This window comes from Podarcis bocagei (genome assembly GCF_964188305.1).
Source record: "Podarcis bocagei genome assembly, chromosome: 2".
In the NCBI taxonomy this organism is placed as follows: Eukaryota; Metazoa; Chordata; class Lepidosauria; order Squamata; family Lacertidae; genus Podarcis; species Podarcis bocagei.
Window position 1 is genome coordinate 100,349,073 of NC_138126.1, and position 18,116 is coordinate 100,367,188.

At 44.4% G+C, this 18,116-nt stretch overlaps 1 protein-coding gene across 11 annotated transcripts in view; it reads left to right on the forward strand.

The window, feature by feature from the left end:
• CACNA1G (calcium voltage-gated channel subunit alpha1 G) overlaps positions 1–18,116 on the forward strand; it is a 330,748-nt gene that overhangs the window by 184,349 nt on the left and 128,283 nt on the right. For all 11 annotated transcript variants that reach the window (XM_081184510.1, XM_081184519.1, XM_081184511.1 and 8 more), the window contains exons 6-9: positions 1,790–2,081; positions 2,485–2,577; positions 5,156–5,954; positions 10,532–10,893. In XM_081184510.1, coding sequence (XP_081040636.1) covers positions 1,790–2,081; positions 2,485–2,577; positions 5,156–5,954; positions 10,532–10,893 — 1,546 coding nt within the window. The remainder of the gene's footprint in view (positions 1–1,789; positions 2,082–2,484; positions 2,578–5,155; positions 5,955–10,531; positions 10,894–18,116) is intronic.

The window sequence follows — 18,116 nt, forward strand, 5'->3', positions numbered from 1 at the left end:
TGCACAGGAAGTCGAGAATTTTCCAGGTGTTATGGAGATGAACTTTCCAGTCTATTCCCCAGTTATGTTTTTAAGACGTAAGCAGCGTACAGCTAGATCAGAAGTGGCTCTCAAAATAGTGCAGAAGTTAGGTGTGTACATGTGTGTACGCATGTGTTTTCCTGGCTCCCAAACTTGTGCAAGTCTTCTGTCGTTTTTTGTTTTTTGTTTTGCTTCCACTCCCTCTATCAAAGAGAGCTGGGATTTCATTAACATGCAAAATCCCTCTAGGTAAATTGGCAATAAAGTAAATGAATTGCTGATCAATTCTGGGTATATCCAACACAGCAGCTACTGGTCTGAGTTTAATTGAACCAGAATGCCAGGATTTCAGCTAAGCTTCCTGTGGCATTAAAAGCAATACTTCAGGAATTAACCGGGCTGAACTCGCCTTAAATATAGCTCCACCAGCTTTTTGCAATGAGTCCTTGTGGCATCAGTGAAGTATCCATTTATTGAGGCAGGAGTATGCTAATTCCCAACAAGTCAGCACTTACTTCCCTTTCTATATCAGGGCGAATGCATTGAATTGGTTTATTATCCCAGTAGCATCTTCTGAAGTAATGTTCATTTCTAATGCCAGAAACACAAGTGGTGCCTGCCATGCGAAGGGAAGTATTTAGAAAGGAACAGTAGCATTTTTAAAAAAGATATTCTGAATCCCAGTAAGAATTTTTCACCATCTACTTCTAGTCTGAAAATGCCTGCCTAGTCAGTCCTTTTTAAATATCATTCATCTAAATTGCCATTTGAGAATGCACAATGAAAATATTGAGAGTGGGGTGAGAAGACATCAATATATCACATTATAAAGCCCATTATTTACCTAACCCAATCCTGGGAGGTTGGGGTGGGAGGGCATTAGTTGACTGAAAAAAATGGACAAGGTATAAACAAATCTATTTCTTTATTTTTAAGGGCAACACTAGTTTGAAAGCTTCAAGCTGTTGAGCCAATAGAACACACAAGATTTTAAAATGTAAACTCGTTAAAAGCAAGCTTAGATAGACCAGGCTGTTGCCTGCTTTCTTGCACCCTCTCTTCCCTACCTTTGCTACTGGGATGGTAAGAAAAGTTCATGAGCATCTTGACTAATGTTTATCCTGAGCACTTAAGGCTAGATTAGTAAGGGTCATGACTTTTGGCATTTTTCGCTCTTACTTAAATACTGTACAGTATTTCAATAACTATGCAAACCAGATTTATTATTATTATTTTCGTTTCCCTCAAATAACTTCAGTTGCTGTATGCAGTCCACAAGGGCATAATAATGGATGTACTAGAATCAGAAAATTTGGACCATTCATCCCAGTCTCTGATAGCTGATCCCCAGCAGTTTAGATGAAATTGTTCAAGAAAGAGCCATTTTGGAGTGATATGCTATTCATTATGAACTTCAAAATACCCACAGTTTAAAGACATCTGGAAAAATGAAATTGTACTCCCAGACAGTCAAAATGCCCTAACCCTCAATTAATTTGTGTAAAGGCTTTTTCTGAACCCAATTATCCTATTCACCCTTGTAACATCTTAGGGCCATGAGTTCCACAGGTTACCCTGTTAACTTTGTGAATGAGTACTTTCCTCTTACATTTTCCAGTCTGTTGCCCTTTAACACCACTATGCATCCCTCAGTTATATAGAAATAGGTTTCCTTCATTTCCCTACACACACACACACACACACACACACACACACACACACAGGCTGATACTGAGTATTTAACCTGCACTTTTCTGTTTCCTTTAAGCCCTTACACAATCGAGGTGGAACCCTACTACCAGACAGAGAATGAAGATGAAAGCCCTTTTATCTGTTCTCAGCCTCGAGAGAATGGGATGCGTTACTGTCGCGACATCCCAACAAGGAGGGAAGAAGGTCTGCAATGCACCTTGGACTATTATTCCTACAACGACACCACGAACACCTCTTGTGTCAACTGGAACCAGTATTACACAAACTGCTCTGCAGGGGAGCACAACCCTTTCAAAGGAGCAATCAATTTCGATAACATTGGATATGCATGGATTGCAATATTTCAGGTGAACAAAGGGACTCAACTGACTCCAAGCTTGCTGTATCAACAGGCTATCCTTCGGTGACAGGGAAAGCTAGGTCAACCTTTATTTTTGTCCCGAAGTAATTTTTTATATGCAAAGAATAATAATTTGTGGTTGAGAATCGCCAGTTGTTATTCTTCAGTTCCATCAAGCATTGGGTCGACACTTGTATGAAATGATTTTTTACTTTGGGGTTTTGTCATTCTTTAGTGATTTCATAGCCTTTGTGTTAAGAGATCCGACTGATGACCTAGTATAAGTAATAGCACTGGTGTATCTTCTTGAACATCCATAGATGCTTGCCCATGCTTCCTATCCTTGAGAGTCCTGCATCCGCTGGTACAAGCTAACTGATGCCTTCCTTTTCCTTTTCTCTTGCCTACAGGTCATCACTCTGGAGGGCTGGGTAGATATTATGTACTTTGTCATGGATGCTCATTCGTTCTACAACTTCATATATTTCATTCTCCTGATCATTGTGAGTTATCTCTCTAGTCTTCATGGCAACCAGAGGTGTTGCACTCAAGAGTTATAAGGGAAAGAAACATGGGGGGGGGCGACAGAGGAAAGGAGAGTTATAAGTGGAGCCTGAGAGAGATGGTAGCCCATTAGCAAAGGATGCATTCTAACTTTCCTCCCTGTGGCTCTTGTGCATACAAGAGAGAGATGTGGCAAATGAGAGCACCGACTGACTAAAGTGATAGTGAAGGTCTACGGGTAGTAAGAAGAAAGTAATGGAAAGCAATGAGGCATGAGGTGTTTGTTGATTTGGAGCATAGCATACACATGGCATTCTGCTTCAAAGGGCATTTTGCAACATCTGAGGCCAGCATAAACATTATTTACATGATTCAGCCAAGGCTAAGTACTTTTGTCATATGATTTCAGTGACAGGAGTTAGCACATGTTTAACTCGCGTTGAAATCAGTGGAACAGAAAAATGCTTAACTTTAGCTGGGCGGTGCCCCAGATACACAGATACACCCCATAGTATTACAGGTGATAGCACACATGGACAAAGAACATTTATATGTTTATAAACCCCGGAACAATTTGTTCTGTTTTGATCAGAAACAAAGTGACTTGGTCTTAGGCACTATGAACACACTTAGAGGTCAGCTTGCTAAGATCATTCTAGATTCCTTAGGCTGAGATGGATATTTAATCATACCTAAATGGCTGCAAGGTGCACTGACTTGCAGTCTCATAAGCATGTGGGGTATGAACAGATTGTATGTTTCCTTTCCTCCTTGATGGCAATGAAAGGGAAAATGAATCAGCATCTTCCTACTGCTCAGGTGACATGCACGGATCGTATATCTGAAGGTATACGGTAGCCAGGAGAGGAGGCTAGTTACTAGGTCCTTTTCAAAGCTGAATGATGATCATGATCTCCTGAAAATGCAGCCTGATGAAAAGACTGTTTCAGAGTAAAATATCCAATCTTTTGCTGCAGACAGCTGCTGTAGTTGGGTTACAGCCTCTCCGCAATTCCAGTTAACAAAGCGGGAGATCTGTTTGCAAAGCTGCCAATCCTCTCTGCGAGGGAAAAATCTGTCCTGAAAAGTAAATGCATGGGAGAAAGAAATGCTACTTAATTGTGATAATAAGTAAGCTCTGACTACCGGGAAGCAAAAATTAGAGAAACCCTTCTAAGTCACAATAAATCTCCCTTCTGCTTTGAGCTCTTTGTGTCATCTGCGGAACTGAGGAGTGGGTGTCCCTGAGGTGAGGAAGCTTGAGAGTCTTTGACGTGGAAGGAAAGAAAAGAACAGGGCAGGGAATATCCACCCCGTGTGAGTCACACACAGAATGTGATGATGACTGCTCTTGACTGGGACGGGGTTTGGGGCTATGTTTTGTATTACATGACACTAGCCTTTGTTGTCAGCTGCTTCCCATATTGTGATTTTTAGACACAGGTGCACTTCCTGAGTGACTCCTGAGGCTGAGAACATCAGTGTGGTTTCGTATACATAAGCACACCACCTCTGGATAACAGAGCTGTAGACTTACAAAAGGAGACAGCTTGGATCGGTGTCAGGAGTTGGCATTGGGCAGTTGCCAAGGCCTGTAGCCTAGCAAAGGGTTCCCTGATGGCCCCTGCAACACCTTCACCCTGTGTCTGCTTTCTGGTGTCACTATCCTCTGTTCACCTGCCCTCACCAAGCGTAGGAACAGTTACAAGAGGGAAGAGGAGGAGGAGCAACCTCCGCTTGCCTTAACCTCTCCTCTGTGTAATGGAGCAGTCTGGACCCAGAAGCAGTGTGGGGAAGCAAATGAGCAGTGCAGGCAGGCAGTCATGGAGGCAGGAACCAGTTAGTCAAGGGGACCAGTTATTCATGACTTCAACTCTTATTGAAATCAAAGGGAATCAACTTAAATCTGGATCCAGCCCTATAAGTTTGTCCCCTTGTTAGTCCCAGTAAGCTTTCCTTCCAGGAACGGATGACCAGACCCCACACCAGATTTTTCTGTGCCTTCAGACCATAATATTGAGGGCAGATGATTAAGAGATTTGGTGTCAGAGTTTTGTTTTTCATCGTGTGATGAGATAATACTTGTTTGGTCTTTTTAAGTTGGTTTTGAATAGAACTATGAGCAGAGTGTCGCTTGAAATTTCCCACTATTTGCATACTGATGGGGGGGGGGAGAGAGAAGGGGATCATTTTTCCAAGGTGACAAGTTTTCCAACAGTTTCTTGGGGTTTCCCCTTAACACTGGCTCTGCCACTGTTGGACCACATGACCTAGTGTTGTATCAGGGCAATGGTGGTGGTTTGCTGGGGTGGTGGACGTAGGAATAGTGGGTGCTACCAAAATAAATGGTGGTGGGAAATTCCATGAAGTGGTTCTCTTTTACTAGGGGGTTCAGAAAAAGAAAATATCTTAGAAATGTTCCTGGGGAGGCAGGGGGGAGGGAGTCTTCAGAGAAACGCTAGCTCAGCTCTAGTTTTGAAGATATTTTTTTTAATGACTAGTTCTCTCTCAGACACACTTGCTTCAGGCTTCCTCCCTGGGTGTAGGAATACTGACACATCCCTCCTTCCCTTATAGGTGGGCTCTTTCTTCATGATAAACCTCTGCTTAGTGGTCATAGCAACTCAGTTCTCGGAGACTAAGCAGCGGGAGAGCCAGCTGATGAAGGAACAGCGAATCCGCTACCTCTCCAATGCTAGCACTCTGGCCAGCTTCTCAGAGCCGGGGAGCTGCTATGACGAACTCCTCAAATATCTCGTCTACGTCCTCCGTAAGGCCAGCAAGCAACTGGTGGAGGTCTACCGAACCACAGGGGTGAGGATGGGGTTTCTCTCCAGCCCGGTTAGCAAGAGCAGTGCAGAGCGGCAGCCGTGCAAACACCGGCCGCGGAAAAGGTCCTCGGTGCATCATCTCATTCACCACCACCATCACCACCACCACCACTATCACCTGGGCAATGGAAGCCTTCAGGCACCGCGCGCCAGCCCTGAAATCAGCGACGTCGAAACCAGCTCGCTTCACAATGGTGCAAATAGGCTGATGCTCCCTCCAACAGCCAATCCTCACCCCACGGCCAGCAACGCTGAGTCCGTTCACAGCATCTACCATGCAGACTGTCATTTTGAGCCCATTCGCTGCAGATCATCTCTCCCGCCTCAGCCTGGTCTCAGCTTACCGGGGCCAGAGGTGCTTCCCAGGACTGTGGTTGGCAGCAAGGTCTACCCTACTGTACACCCAAGTAACTCCCATGAACTGCTGAAAGAAAAAGGTTTAGCAGAGCCCACGTTGAACCCTGGGGCCAGCACCCTGATGAACCTTAATATCCCCCCGGGACCGTATAGTCCAATGCAGAAGCTCCTGGAGACACAGAGCACTGGTAAGTGTTTGGGTAGAGTGTCAGCCACTAAGATATCACCTAGATGGAAGGCAAAGCCGCTGTTCATCCCTAACTTACCTTTCCAGGCAGGGCTGCCATTGATTAGGGTCAGGTGAGATTCAGGATGATTCGGGTTGTCCTCAGTTCAGAACTAAGACAGAAGTTAGTTTATAAGGTTCTAACAAAACCCGTTCATCGGAAATAATTCGTTTTGGGTGTGTTGATTACCTCCTCCCAACCTGCCTCACTGGAAAACATGAAATGGGGCCAGAGAATGAAAAGATAGAGCTTTATTTTTTCAAATTGGTTGTAACAAAGTAGCATGTTAAGCAAATTTGTGTTGATAGCAAGTCGGCTGTTCTGTGCCCCTCAGTAAGATGGAGAGAAAAATGAATGTCATGAAGAAAGCATTCCAGACCAGACCCACCTGCTCTAAGTCAGCAGTCTTCAGCCTTTTCAGACGAGGGACCCACCTTTAACCCAAATATTCATTTGAGGACCTTCTTAATTAATTTTTAACCACATATTTGTATGGGGGCCATGCTGCTGTTACGACCCACCTAAAACCAGGCCCTAAGCCACCAGTTAAAGACCAGTGCTCTAAACATCCTTCTCTGGGCCTATGTGTTAGAGACAGAAGTGCTGTTTCCACACTTTCTCCATCTGCAGGACACATTATGTCAAGGTGGTGACTGGTAGGCCTCCTATTTAGTTGGAGCAGTCATTCCATCATTCTGAGAGTTGCCGTTGCCTTAATATTTGTCTAAAAGCAATGAGAGAGGAAAGCAAGAACTTTGTTCATGTATGTATGCTGGCTGGGACCAATGGTTACTGGAGTCCAACAACACCTGTAGGCTACAGGCTCCCGATCCCTGACGCACGTCATTGCAAATGTGCAAATATTCAGGGCTTTGTACTCAGAAAGTGAATTTGTCTTTGCATCTGTTTCCTGCCTATGTCCATTTTCTTTCATAACAGTGAAGAACAGTCTGATAACTTGGTCATTCTTCCTTAACTTCTTAGGAAGGTGACCTCTTAGGCTGCAGTCTTAAGCACACTTACCTGGGAGTGCACTGCAGCCAACCCAACTGAACACAGTGGGACTTGCTTTCAAACAAGCATGCATAGGATCAGGCTGCACATTATGTAACTTGTAAGAGCTGCTGTATCTGAACATGATGTGTTTTGGTAGACAGCCACACACCTGTGAGTATATATGCAGATGTGTATGATGCTTTCCCCTTTAACACATGAGCAGAACATGATGTTTGTCATTTTGTTGTTGTTTAGTCGTTTAGTCATGTCCGACTCTTCGTGACCCCATGGACCAGAGCACGCCAGGCACTCCTGTCTTCCACTGCCTCCCGCAGTTTGGTCAAACTCATGCTGGTAGCTTCAAGAACACTATCCAACCATCTCGTCCTCTGTCGTCCCCTTCTCCTTGTGCCCTCCATCTTTCCCAACATCAGGGTCTTTTCCAGGGAGTCTTCTCTTCTCATGAGGTAGCCAAAGTATTGGAGCCTCAGCTTCATGATCTGTCCTTCCAGTGAGCACTCAGGGCTGATTTCCTTAAGAATGGATAGGTTTGATCTTCTTGCAGTCCATGGGACTCTCAAGAGTCTCCTCCAGCACCATAATTCAAAAGCATCAATTCTTCGGCGATCAGCCTTCTTTATGGTCCAGCTCTCACTTCCATACATCACTACAGGGAAAACCATGGCTTTTACTATACGGACCTTTGTTGGCAAGGTGATGTCTCTGCTTTTTAATGTTTGTCATTAGAGAGATCCATAAGAAAAACTGTCTGGATGTGATGCAGTGTAGGGCCAGGTAGCCAAAATCTTATTATCTGCCTTATATCGGCCATGGGAGTTTCCCCTGCTGGCTTCGAAATGAGAGAGACATTACAACCGGGTCAGAGGTGCATTCTGGAGACAAACTCTTCATTCCACCATAGCCAGCACAAACGGGAGACTCTTTGTATCCTTGTCGTCTGGTGGGGTACCATCTGTCAGCTGGCCTCAGCCATTGCGAGAAATGATTTGAGAATGATATGTTTAGGGGGAAGTTGTTAATGCTGAAGTATCAGCAAACAGCAGGAACACCCAAGCAGCTTGCTGGCTGCAGTGCTTGTCTCTAATTACAGCTCCTAATATTCCAGGTGCCAGAAGAGCTGATTGCTTTTTGTTTTAACTTAATAGCCAAATGTGTAATGAGGTGACTGTGAACTCTTGGTAGTGGACAGCTGTCACTCATTTTTTTCTCTTTTTTTCATCTTCAAAGTTAGTTAGCAGACATTCGTGGCTTAGGAATTGTTGTTTAGTCGTTTAGTCGTGTCCGACTCTTCGTGACCCCATGGACAAGAGCACACCTGTCTTCCACTGCCTCCCGCAGTTTGGTCAAACTCATGTTAGTAGCTTCGAGAACACTGTCCAACCATCTCGTCCTCTGTCGTCCCCTTCTCCTAGTGCTCTCCATCTTTCCCAACATCAGGGTCTTTCCCAGGGAGTCTTCTCTTCTCATGAGGTGGCCAGAGTATTGGAGCCTCAGCTTCAGGATCTGTCCTTCCAATAAATTAGGGTGTGGAAATGAGCAGTATCATGGATTTTCTTCTTTTGTATAGGTGATAAAGTGAAGAAATTCAGAGGATATTACACACACACACACACACACACCCAAGTATCCTATCTGCTCTTAAGTCATGAGCTTAAGGAGGTAAGATATAATAGGATAAACTGTGTCAACTGTGTGTGTTTGCATGTCCTATAGCTATATATAGGCTGAGTCTTTTAAAAGAGGCCCCGTGGAACATGTGTACTCTGTATCCATGGGGCCTCTTTTAAAGGACTCACCCTGTATATATAAACACATAAATGTTTCAGCGTCTTTACCTCCTCCTCCTCTCAGCTTTAGAGTATGAAAAATGAAAGGCTGTCTTAAATCAGCACATCACAAAACATAGAGCATGCTGTGTTGTTATGAAGGGTGTTGGGTTGCAGTGATGAGAGCTGACAATTCTGACCTCATAGGTCTTGCTCCATAGAGAAATACTTGCCCAGTTTATATGTACACCACTGAAGCTTCTGTTTGAAGAAAACGCAACAGAAATTAAGTTGGAGAGCATTTTTAAGTTTCAACATTTTGAGGAGTTTCCAGACTCCTCTTGCAGAAATGTATTTTGGAAGATGCTTTTCAAAAATAGTGATCCTATGGGAAAATGGTGTCCAGACCACTGGGAGGAATTTAACATCATACTCTTATGATTGTTACATCAGTGCAAGAATTCTGCTTGCCGGGTGCAATGATCTTTCCTTCTCCTAGCCCTGTGCTCTCTTCTCAGGGTTCTCCCAAACCTCCAGACCAGATCTGGGGGAAATGTGGTGGTGCATGGGGGGAGGAGAGGAGGCGAGCCCTGTTGTGTTAGTGTGAGCCCCTGCACAGACTTCTGCTAGCACGCTGGGTTAGTTGAAACTGGGCCATCATCTTTGGCAGCTCACATGCACGCACACACTTCACTGTGATACCTAAATTCTACAATGTAATCCTGCTATTTGTGCTGAATCAGGCTGAGACACCTAAAGCTTCCCCATAGGTAGGATGGTAGCCATTCATGGGTCTCTTGCTATGTGTTGCATGAGTTGCTTCTGAATTCTGACCGATGGAGATTTTTAAAGAAGCAGCAGAACAGGCCTAATTTCTGCACAAAGCTTCTTTCAAATGAAACCTTGCCTGAATTCATTATAATAGCTTACTGGCTGGTGCATGTTTCCTCACTAGTGGCGGAACCCCGGGATGTAAGCAGAAGTGACAGCAAACACATTGCCTGCAAGTGAAATTGTGTCTGGTAGTTCCCCTACCTGTAATATCTAGCAGAACTTAACTTGTGTCACAGCCCTCCAAATCATTGGCTGACAATTGCTGGGGAGGGAATGACAGGGAAACAAGGTCCCTTGGGATCTCATACCTGGCAGCGAGTTCTAGAAGCTATGGAAGAGGAAGGAGAAACTGGAATGTAGCTCCTTTTTCAGTTGCAGCATATATGCAGCACTTGATCTAGTTTTCTCAACAGAGACTGTTTAAGCCATTTCTGAAAGGGCCACTCTGGCTCATTTGATGTCCCACTTCTGTGTTTTCCCATCCTCCCACCTCTTGCTCTCTTTGACTTGTGCCCTTCAATTCTCTTCCCATTAAATTGGGACTGACCTTTCTGACAACAGTGCTGGAGAATGCAGGGGGCAGGCTTAGCATCAAAAATCACCAGGTTTTTAGAATCTAACGTATCCTCCCTCTTATCAATCTCATAGTAAGGGTCTTGATTCAGGTTCAGTAGATAGTCAAGAATTATGGCTCAAATGTTGTTCTAGCCATGGTAAAAGTTATACACAAATACTGTTTTTGCATTGGTTGGAGATAACCACTCAAGCAGGGCAGAGGCTCTCCTCTTACATCTGGTGTGAAATTATTGAACTTACAAAAACTGCAGTTGGACACCAACATTGTTCGGCTGCTCCAGAAAGAGATTTCCAAGATTTTTAGTGAAATAACAGAGGGTATGGTTTTCTTTGTCCTTGTTTCAGGTGCTTGTCAAAGTTCCTGCAAGATTTCCAGCCAGTCTGGGAAACCCAACAATACTTGCAACCCAGATAGTTGTCCATACTGCATGAAGACCTTGGCTAATGATCCAGAGCTGGTGGACAATGAAGTGGGAGATTCTGACAGCGACGGGGTATATGAGTTTACTCAGGACGCTCACTACAGTGATCAGAGGGACCCTCAGCGTTGGAAAGCCCGGGGAAGAAACACCTTAAAATTCCTAGCCTTCTGGAAGGTGGTTTGTGAGACGTTTCGGAAGATTGTAGATAGCAAGTACTTTGGCCGTGGGATCATGATAGCTATCCTGATCAATACCCTCAGCATGGGGATTGAGTATCACGAGCAGGTAAGCAGAGCCCTCTGTACTTTAGTAGTTATAGTTAGACTCTCCCTGCAGCCACAGCACCCCAAATGCTGGCCTCATTAGCTTCATCCTGGTTCTGCTCTTAGCCCCTTGAGTGGGATTTCGTACCACACAGCATCGATTCATGCTGACCTCTTACTTTCATGCCTTGCTCTGTTTAGCTGTGTTTGTTCTGGTCTGTTGTTAAATGAAGCTCTGAAGCTCTGCAAGGGCAACAAAGCTGCAGATCTTGGGGGAGCACTTCTGGTTGTGCTACTTAGTGTGGAGAACTGCACACTGGTGAATGGAGTTCAGTGACACTTGTTGGTCTGAGGATGTAAGCAAGTGAAGCCGTCTTTACAATGCTTTGTCTCTCTCTTTCTTTTTTTGCATTTTCACAGTAATTCTCCAAAAGCCACAAGACTATTTGCTTACCTCAATAAATCATTTACATTTGATTTTATAATAGCTAACTTGCAAACAACATGTCATGAAATATGCAAGCTGTTTCGTGAAATAAGTACTGTAATTGCATGCTTGGTGGTGTTTTGTGTTTTTTAATGCAGGCTTCCCCATACAATTTGGGTTATGGTGTATTCCAATACTTAGACATGATTTTGCTCCAGTCAGTCATATTGTGGGGTGCCCTTTATTTAGAAATGTGTCTGCTTGGTGCACAGTTGATGTGACCAAACTAAAAATGCCAGCACTGATTACATTCTCTTACTGGCAAGTGGTACATGGTTGTTATGTACAGTTGCTGATTTAAGACCTACTCCAGTTCCCATAGGTCTGTGTCAGTGTTGTTCAGTGTCAAAGGGTCGATCAAATACTTTGGCTTCTAGTTCTGTGAAACCCAACTTTCCCCCTGAAACATCAGGTTGACTTTGTCCCCCACTTCCCATACAGAGTCCTAAATTATTGTCATTCCATTTAATTTCAGAGGTCATGGAAAATATTTAATATGTTTTTCAACATAATATAAAAAAGGAATAAAGTCTCATAAGGTGGTTAGAGACATCACCGACCTGGTGGCATCTTCATAAAGAGCTCCACCCCTAGTGATGTTAGTGTCACTCCTCCCATATGGAGCTCTCTGTCCCACCTAATGAAAGCATGGGCAGGTGGAGTTCATGCAGGTTATATTCTCATCAACAGTAATCCAAGGAAAGCCCCCCAACAGAGCATTCAGGAGAGGAGGAGTGGTTTTGCTGGCCTGGAATCCAATGTATCCTGAGCTGGGTACACGGCTGACACTTGACGACATTCCACCCAATCCAGCATTGGGACCGATCACTGCACCTGCTCCAGACTCTTCTCGCACTGAGCAGAGTTTCCTCTGCTACTATCTTATGCCTCAGCCAGCATAAGCAGTGGGGTTGCAAATGCAGCAGTGGCTACGCTGATCCGGCACACCTTGGTTAGGATTACTCTGCCCCTTGGAAGCAAGTTGCATTGAACGTACTAAACATAATTGAACCTATTAAACAAGCTGTCCTTCAGATGTGCTCATTTTTCTTCTTTTCTAGCTCCCCCTTCCCTATTGGCATAGTCACTTACTGTTTAATGCAGTTGCTTTACTTCTCGTTTTGTAGCTCCTTGTGTCAGAATAGTAGCTGCAAACCAAATTCTGCAGGTATAATTGTAGATCCTAGTGCCATCCTGGTGTATTAATGCATCAGTGGTTGTACATTATAGTGGCTGAGGCCCCTTTGGTGTGCTAAATGTGTCCTTTCAAGCAAGCATGTTTTCTGAAATCTTAATGCAATGTGGCTGATTAACCTTTGTTTTCGTTATGCCTTAAATGCAAAGGCACACTTAGGTCCTCTTAGGATCTGTCACATGCTGTTTGACCTTCCTTTCTTGACCTTACTCAAAATTTGTCTCCATAGCTGAAATAAGGATTGATGGATTGCTTTTGAAATTCGTTATTCTTTTAATAATAGTACCAAGTGGATCATTCCTTTGGAGTCTGGAGGGGAAACTAGAAAAATTGATGCAAAGTTCACATTCTTCATTTTTGATAGTTTGAATCACAGAGGGAAATGTCATCTCTGTCTAATTCAGGTATTGCTTCCTGTGATGAGGAGACAACCTTAGCAGTTCCTCTGCCCTTCCCATTACCCCTCTTACCATAACAGAAAACCCACCAAGGGCATGCAAGAGAAGCAATCATGTTGCCTGGTGTGCTTTTCTCATGGTGATTAAAAAATAAACTATTTTGGGAACACCCACGGGAAAGAGTTTGCCACCTGGAAAGGGTGGGGAGCATGTGGTCCTCCTGATGTTGTTGGATTGCAACCCTCACTGCTCAACTGACATTGGTCATGCTGGGAAGGGTTGTTGGGAGTTGGAGTCCAACAGCACTTTCAGCATACCAGGCTGGGGAAAGGTTACAGTTGATTAGAAAGAAAGGTGGGTCTGCTAGGCAGTAGAACCTGTAGCACCAGTGTCCCTAGGAATATAGAATCATAGAAATGTAGAGTTGTAAGGGACTCAGAAGGTCATCAACTCCCTGCAATGCAGGCATCTCAGCTAAAGCATCCTTCTCAGATAGCCATCCAACATCTTAAAAGCCTCCAAGGAAGGAGAGTCTACAATCTCCCGAGGGAAACTGTCCCACTGTCAGACAGCTCTTACTGTCAGAAAGCTTTTCTGTGTGTTTAGTTGGAATCTCCTTTCTTGTAACTTGAAGCCATTGGCTCACATCCTACCCTCCAGGTCAGGAGAAAACAAGCCTGCTCCCTCTTCCATGTGACAGCCTTTAAGATATTTTGAAGATGGCTATCATACCTTCTCTCAGTCTCCTCTTTTCCAGGCTAAACATACCCAGCTCATTCAAGTGCTCCTCATAAGGATTGGTTTCCAGGCCCTTGATCACCCTGGTTGCCCTCATCTGCACACGTTCCAGCTTGGCAACATCCTTCTTAAATTGTGGTGCCCAGAATTGGACACAGTATTCCAGTTGTGGTCTGACCAAAGCAAAATAGAGTAGGACTGTTGCCTTATAGATAGAAGGTTATTATGTGATGCACTCAGAGGGGCTTAAAAGATGTCACAGCTGGTAAAACCTGGGACTGGGGTAGAAAATGATGTAAGTGAGTACTCTGGGTTTCAGTGTGCTATCTTTTTTTTCTTTTCTTTTTAAGAAAAGATTAGAGAATCCAATGTCCTATTTCCCTCCGCTCCCGCTCCCCTCAATATTGGAGTGAATAGCAAATGTTGAATCCTGCTTTTATTAATTCATCTGATTAAAGCGGCAGGAGAGAATAAGGAGATGTTTTTCTGTAAACTCCTGAGGCTTACAGTTTGCAGTTTCATAATCTGACAGTTATGAGATAGGGAATTAGAACTGAGAATTGATAGCTCTGGTCCTTCTGCTGAGATTATAAATGGTGAATGTGACCTTTCCCCCCCCCTCAAAAAAAAAACCCTTAAGAACAAACAAATCAATGTCACCAAATGTATCTGCATGGATAGGTTGTTTAAAAAGAAATGAAGGACCTTATGAGCAATTGACTTTATTAGTTTTTATATTAGGCTCTTTTGCCTAATATAGAACACAGGTATTTCCATACACACTGAACCCTGGCTTTGTCAGTTCTATGAAGTGGAATAATTTGGTATCAGAAATGTTGATATTGTCATAAGTTTGGGGGGGAGCAAGACTCCCCTAAATTCCTGGAACTAGGGAAAAAGTTAGAAATTAACCAACCCCCCTGAATCTCCATATGCAGCAGGGATTAATGTGGGTGCCTGCCATAACTCAGAGGGGAGATGGTTCCACAGAGATAGTGTCACAATGGAAAAGGCCATATCCCTGGTAATTGCAAGATGAACCTTTCAAGGCAGCAGCACAGCCATGTGGGCCTCTAGCTGACCTCAGTGATGGTGTCAGATGATGTGGGAGAATATTTTCCTTAAAATAGCCTGCTCCCGAGAGCTTGAGAGCTTTAGCAGCATATTGGGAGCCGGTATAGCAACACATGTAAGAGAGATGTTAACATGTGCATGAAAAGGTGCTCCAGGAAGCAATCTAGCTGCAACATTCTGCACTAGCTGCAGCTGCTGCACTAGCTATAAGACCAGCCCCACAGAGAGTGTATTACAGTCATCCAGCCTTGAGTTTCCCTATGCATGAGTCAAAGGGGTGAGGCTCTCCCTGGCCGGACACATTTGTAGCTGGAGAACCAGCCAAAAGTAGTTGCTGTGCCCACTTGGGCCTCCAGTGAGAAAGGTAGATCTAAGAACATCCTCAGGGGTGCACACACATACCCGCACCCCAAGCTGCGCACTTGCTCCTTCAAATGGAGGGCGGGCAGCTATGAAATTCCCAGACCCAGGAGCCACCAAACCACAGGACTTCTGTCTTTTCAGGATTCAGTCTCCTGTTTATTTTCCCTCTTCCAACCTACCACTTCATCCAGAAACCAGTCCAGGATATGCTAATAGAGAAATGGAGCTGGATATCATCACTATACTGATGACACAGTGCTCCAAATCCAGCGATGACCATTCCTAATGGCCTTAAAGAGCATTGGGGACAAGATTGCAGCTAATGCCAGGGAGGCTAAGTATAACCACCCAGTGCTTCTCTCTAGATATGGCCCTGTAAGTAGGAGCAGAATTCCCCACTCCCAACTTCTTTGGGTGAGGTCACCCTGTAATCATGCTTGGGTTAAGGGACTCTGACACTAGTTCCTCCTTCAAACTCTCTCACAAGAACAAAGAGAGAGGGAGAGAGCAGTGTAAAGTTTAGAGTCCCCATTAAATGCTCATGATAACCAATTCTTTCTCTATGTTAAAACAAAATTGGACTTAACAGCTTGGGGAAGTTTTGCCCATTATTTCTGAATATGCGTTCCTAATGAGTCATTCTCATGAACATCATACTTAAAAAAATTAAAAGCAGAAATCTCAGCACATTCATTTTAATGAAAACCAGCTCTTCTTTAGAAAGAAGGAGCTGTCATAATTTCTTAAAGCATCATATATGTCACCCTTAACCAGGTTTCCATAATAATGAGAAACTGGAAGCTTTGTTATTAATAGAAATAAGTGGCACACATCCCTCACATATCAGATTTGCAGTCTGTTTTTAAAAATGGGGTTGTAACATACTGAAATTTTTTAAGGGCCATGCTAGCAGAAGGAGATGTGAATGGATACAACTGCAATCCCAGGCCCATCCTGTGAAGATTAATGGTACACTGTACATCATCTAGTACTGTACATAAAATTAGTATCACTGTTATCCCAGTGCTGTCACATCAGTTCACATCATGTTCAACTGCTTTGCTACCCCAAGAGATTAAGGAACTTGACCCTTGACCCCTACCAATTATTATGAGCAGAAGACCCCCCCCCCAACATGCTGGAAATAAGTTGATCTGAAGACACAATTATCACAGCCAGAGCAAAAGTTAGTCTTCTGTAGTAGCCTAAGAATTAGCTGAAACATTATTGAGTGCATAGCAAAGATCCCATCAGGGCAGGCTGAGTGGTAATAGCAAACAACTGTAAAAGCAGCAAAGAAACAAGTTTCTTCCCATTTAATCATAAATAACCAAGCAAAGAGATAAGTAGGGTCATGAAGGAACAGCCTACGATCGTTGAGGGAATGAGAGCAACCATGGTTTGATTGCAGGGAAGGGGAGTAAAAGACATGACTAGAGGGTCTAAGAAAATAAAGCAGAGCAAAACAAATGTGTGTGAGAGTGTGTACGAAACATTGAGTTTTGAGAATTTCTGAAGACAATCGAAGCAGAAGGGGAAAGCAGATTCAAAGGCAAATATGTGATCTGGTGGGCGAAACCTGTTGATTTATTTATTTTATATATTTTACGTACCACTTACCGTATTTTTCGCCCTATAGGACGCACTTTTTCCCCTCCAAAAATGAAGGGGAAATCTGGGTGCGTCCTATGGGGCGAATGCAGGCTTTCGCTGAAGCTGGGAGAGCGAGAGGAGTCAGTGCGTACCGACCCCTCTCGCTCTCCAAGCTTCAGGAACACATCCGCAGCCTAGGCAGCCCTGCGGGAGTTCCCGCAGGGCTGTCTAGGCTGCGGATAGCAGCCTGCTTCCTGGAGCGCCGGGCGCGCTGAAAGCCGAGCGCTCAGCGCTTCAGGAACACATCCGCAGCCTAGGCAGCCCTGCGGGAGTTCCCGCAGGGCTCCCTACGCTGCAGATAGCAGCCTGCCGCCCAGCGCGAGGGGCACCCTGAAGCAGAGCGCCCCTCACGCCGGGCAGACATCCGCAGCGTGTTGGAGCCCTGCGGGAGTTCCCTGCAGGGCTCCCCACGCTGCGGATAGCAGCCTGCCGCCCGGCGCGAGGGGCGCCCTGATGCAGAGCGCCGCGCCCGCTGGACAAACATCGGCCAGCCCCACAAGCTTGGGGGAAAGCAAGGAGGCGCAGCGCCGTCATCCCGCTGTTCCTCGACCTGGTTCGGTTTCCCCCACCTGGTTTTGGGGGGGAAATAAAGGGGGGGGAATTCCCTTTATTTCCCCCCCAAAAAACTAGGTGCGTCCTATGGGACGGAGCGTCCTATGGGACGAAAAATACGGTATACTAAGACAGTCTTTAAGCAGATTACAAAATAACAAATAGGGTATATAAATGAAACTGGAAACCTACATATAATACAATGAAATAGAAAATAGGGTTGCCGTGTTTCAAAAAGTAAGAACCAGGACACCCCAAAAGCCCGCAGGTTGTTGAGCTTTTTTTAGGAAAATAATCTGAACTTTCGGAAATTCCCCCCAATGTCAATTTCCACCTTTGAAATCCTGGTAATGTCCGGACATATGGCAGCCCTAGAATACAAGCTAACAATGCAATGCAGTATAGAGCAATTAACATTTCCAATGAAGCTGATCCATTGGGATCCTTTCTTTGGTTTCCCTCTTGCCAAGGCACACACTGACTCTAAATAATAATAATAATAATAATAATAATAATAATAATAATAATAATAATTTATTTATACCCCGCCCATCTGGCTGAGTTTCCCCAGCCACTCTGGGCGGCTCCCAATCAAGTGTTAAAAACAGTACAGCGTTACATATTAAAAATTTCCCTGAACAGGGCTGCCTTAAGATGTATTCTGAATGTCAGGTAATTGTTTATCTCTTTGACATCTGATGGGAGGGCGTTCCACAGGGCGGGCCACTAAACGCATTATGCAGTTTCTTCTTGCTTCAGTTGAAAGAAGGCACAGCACTGGTTTT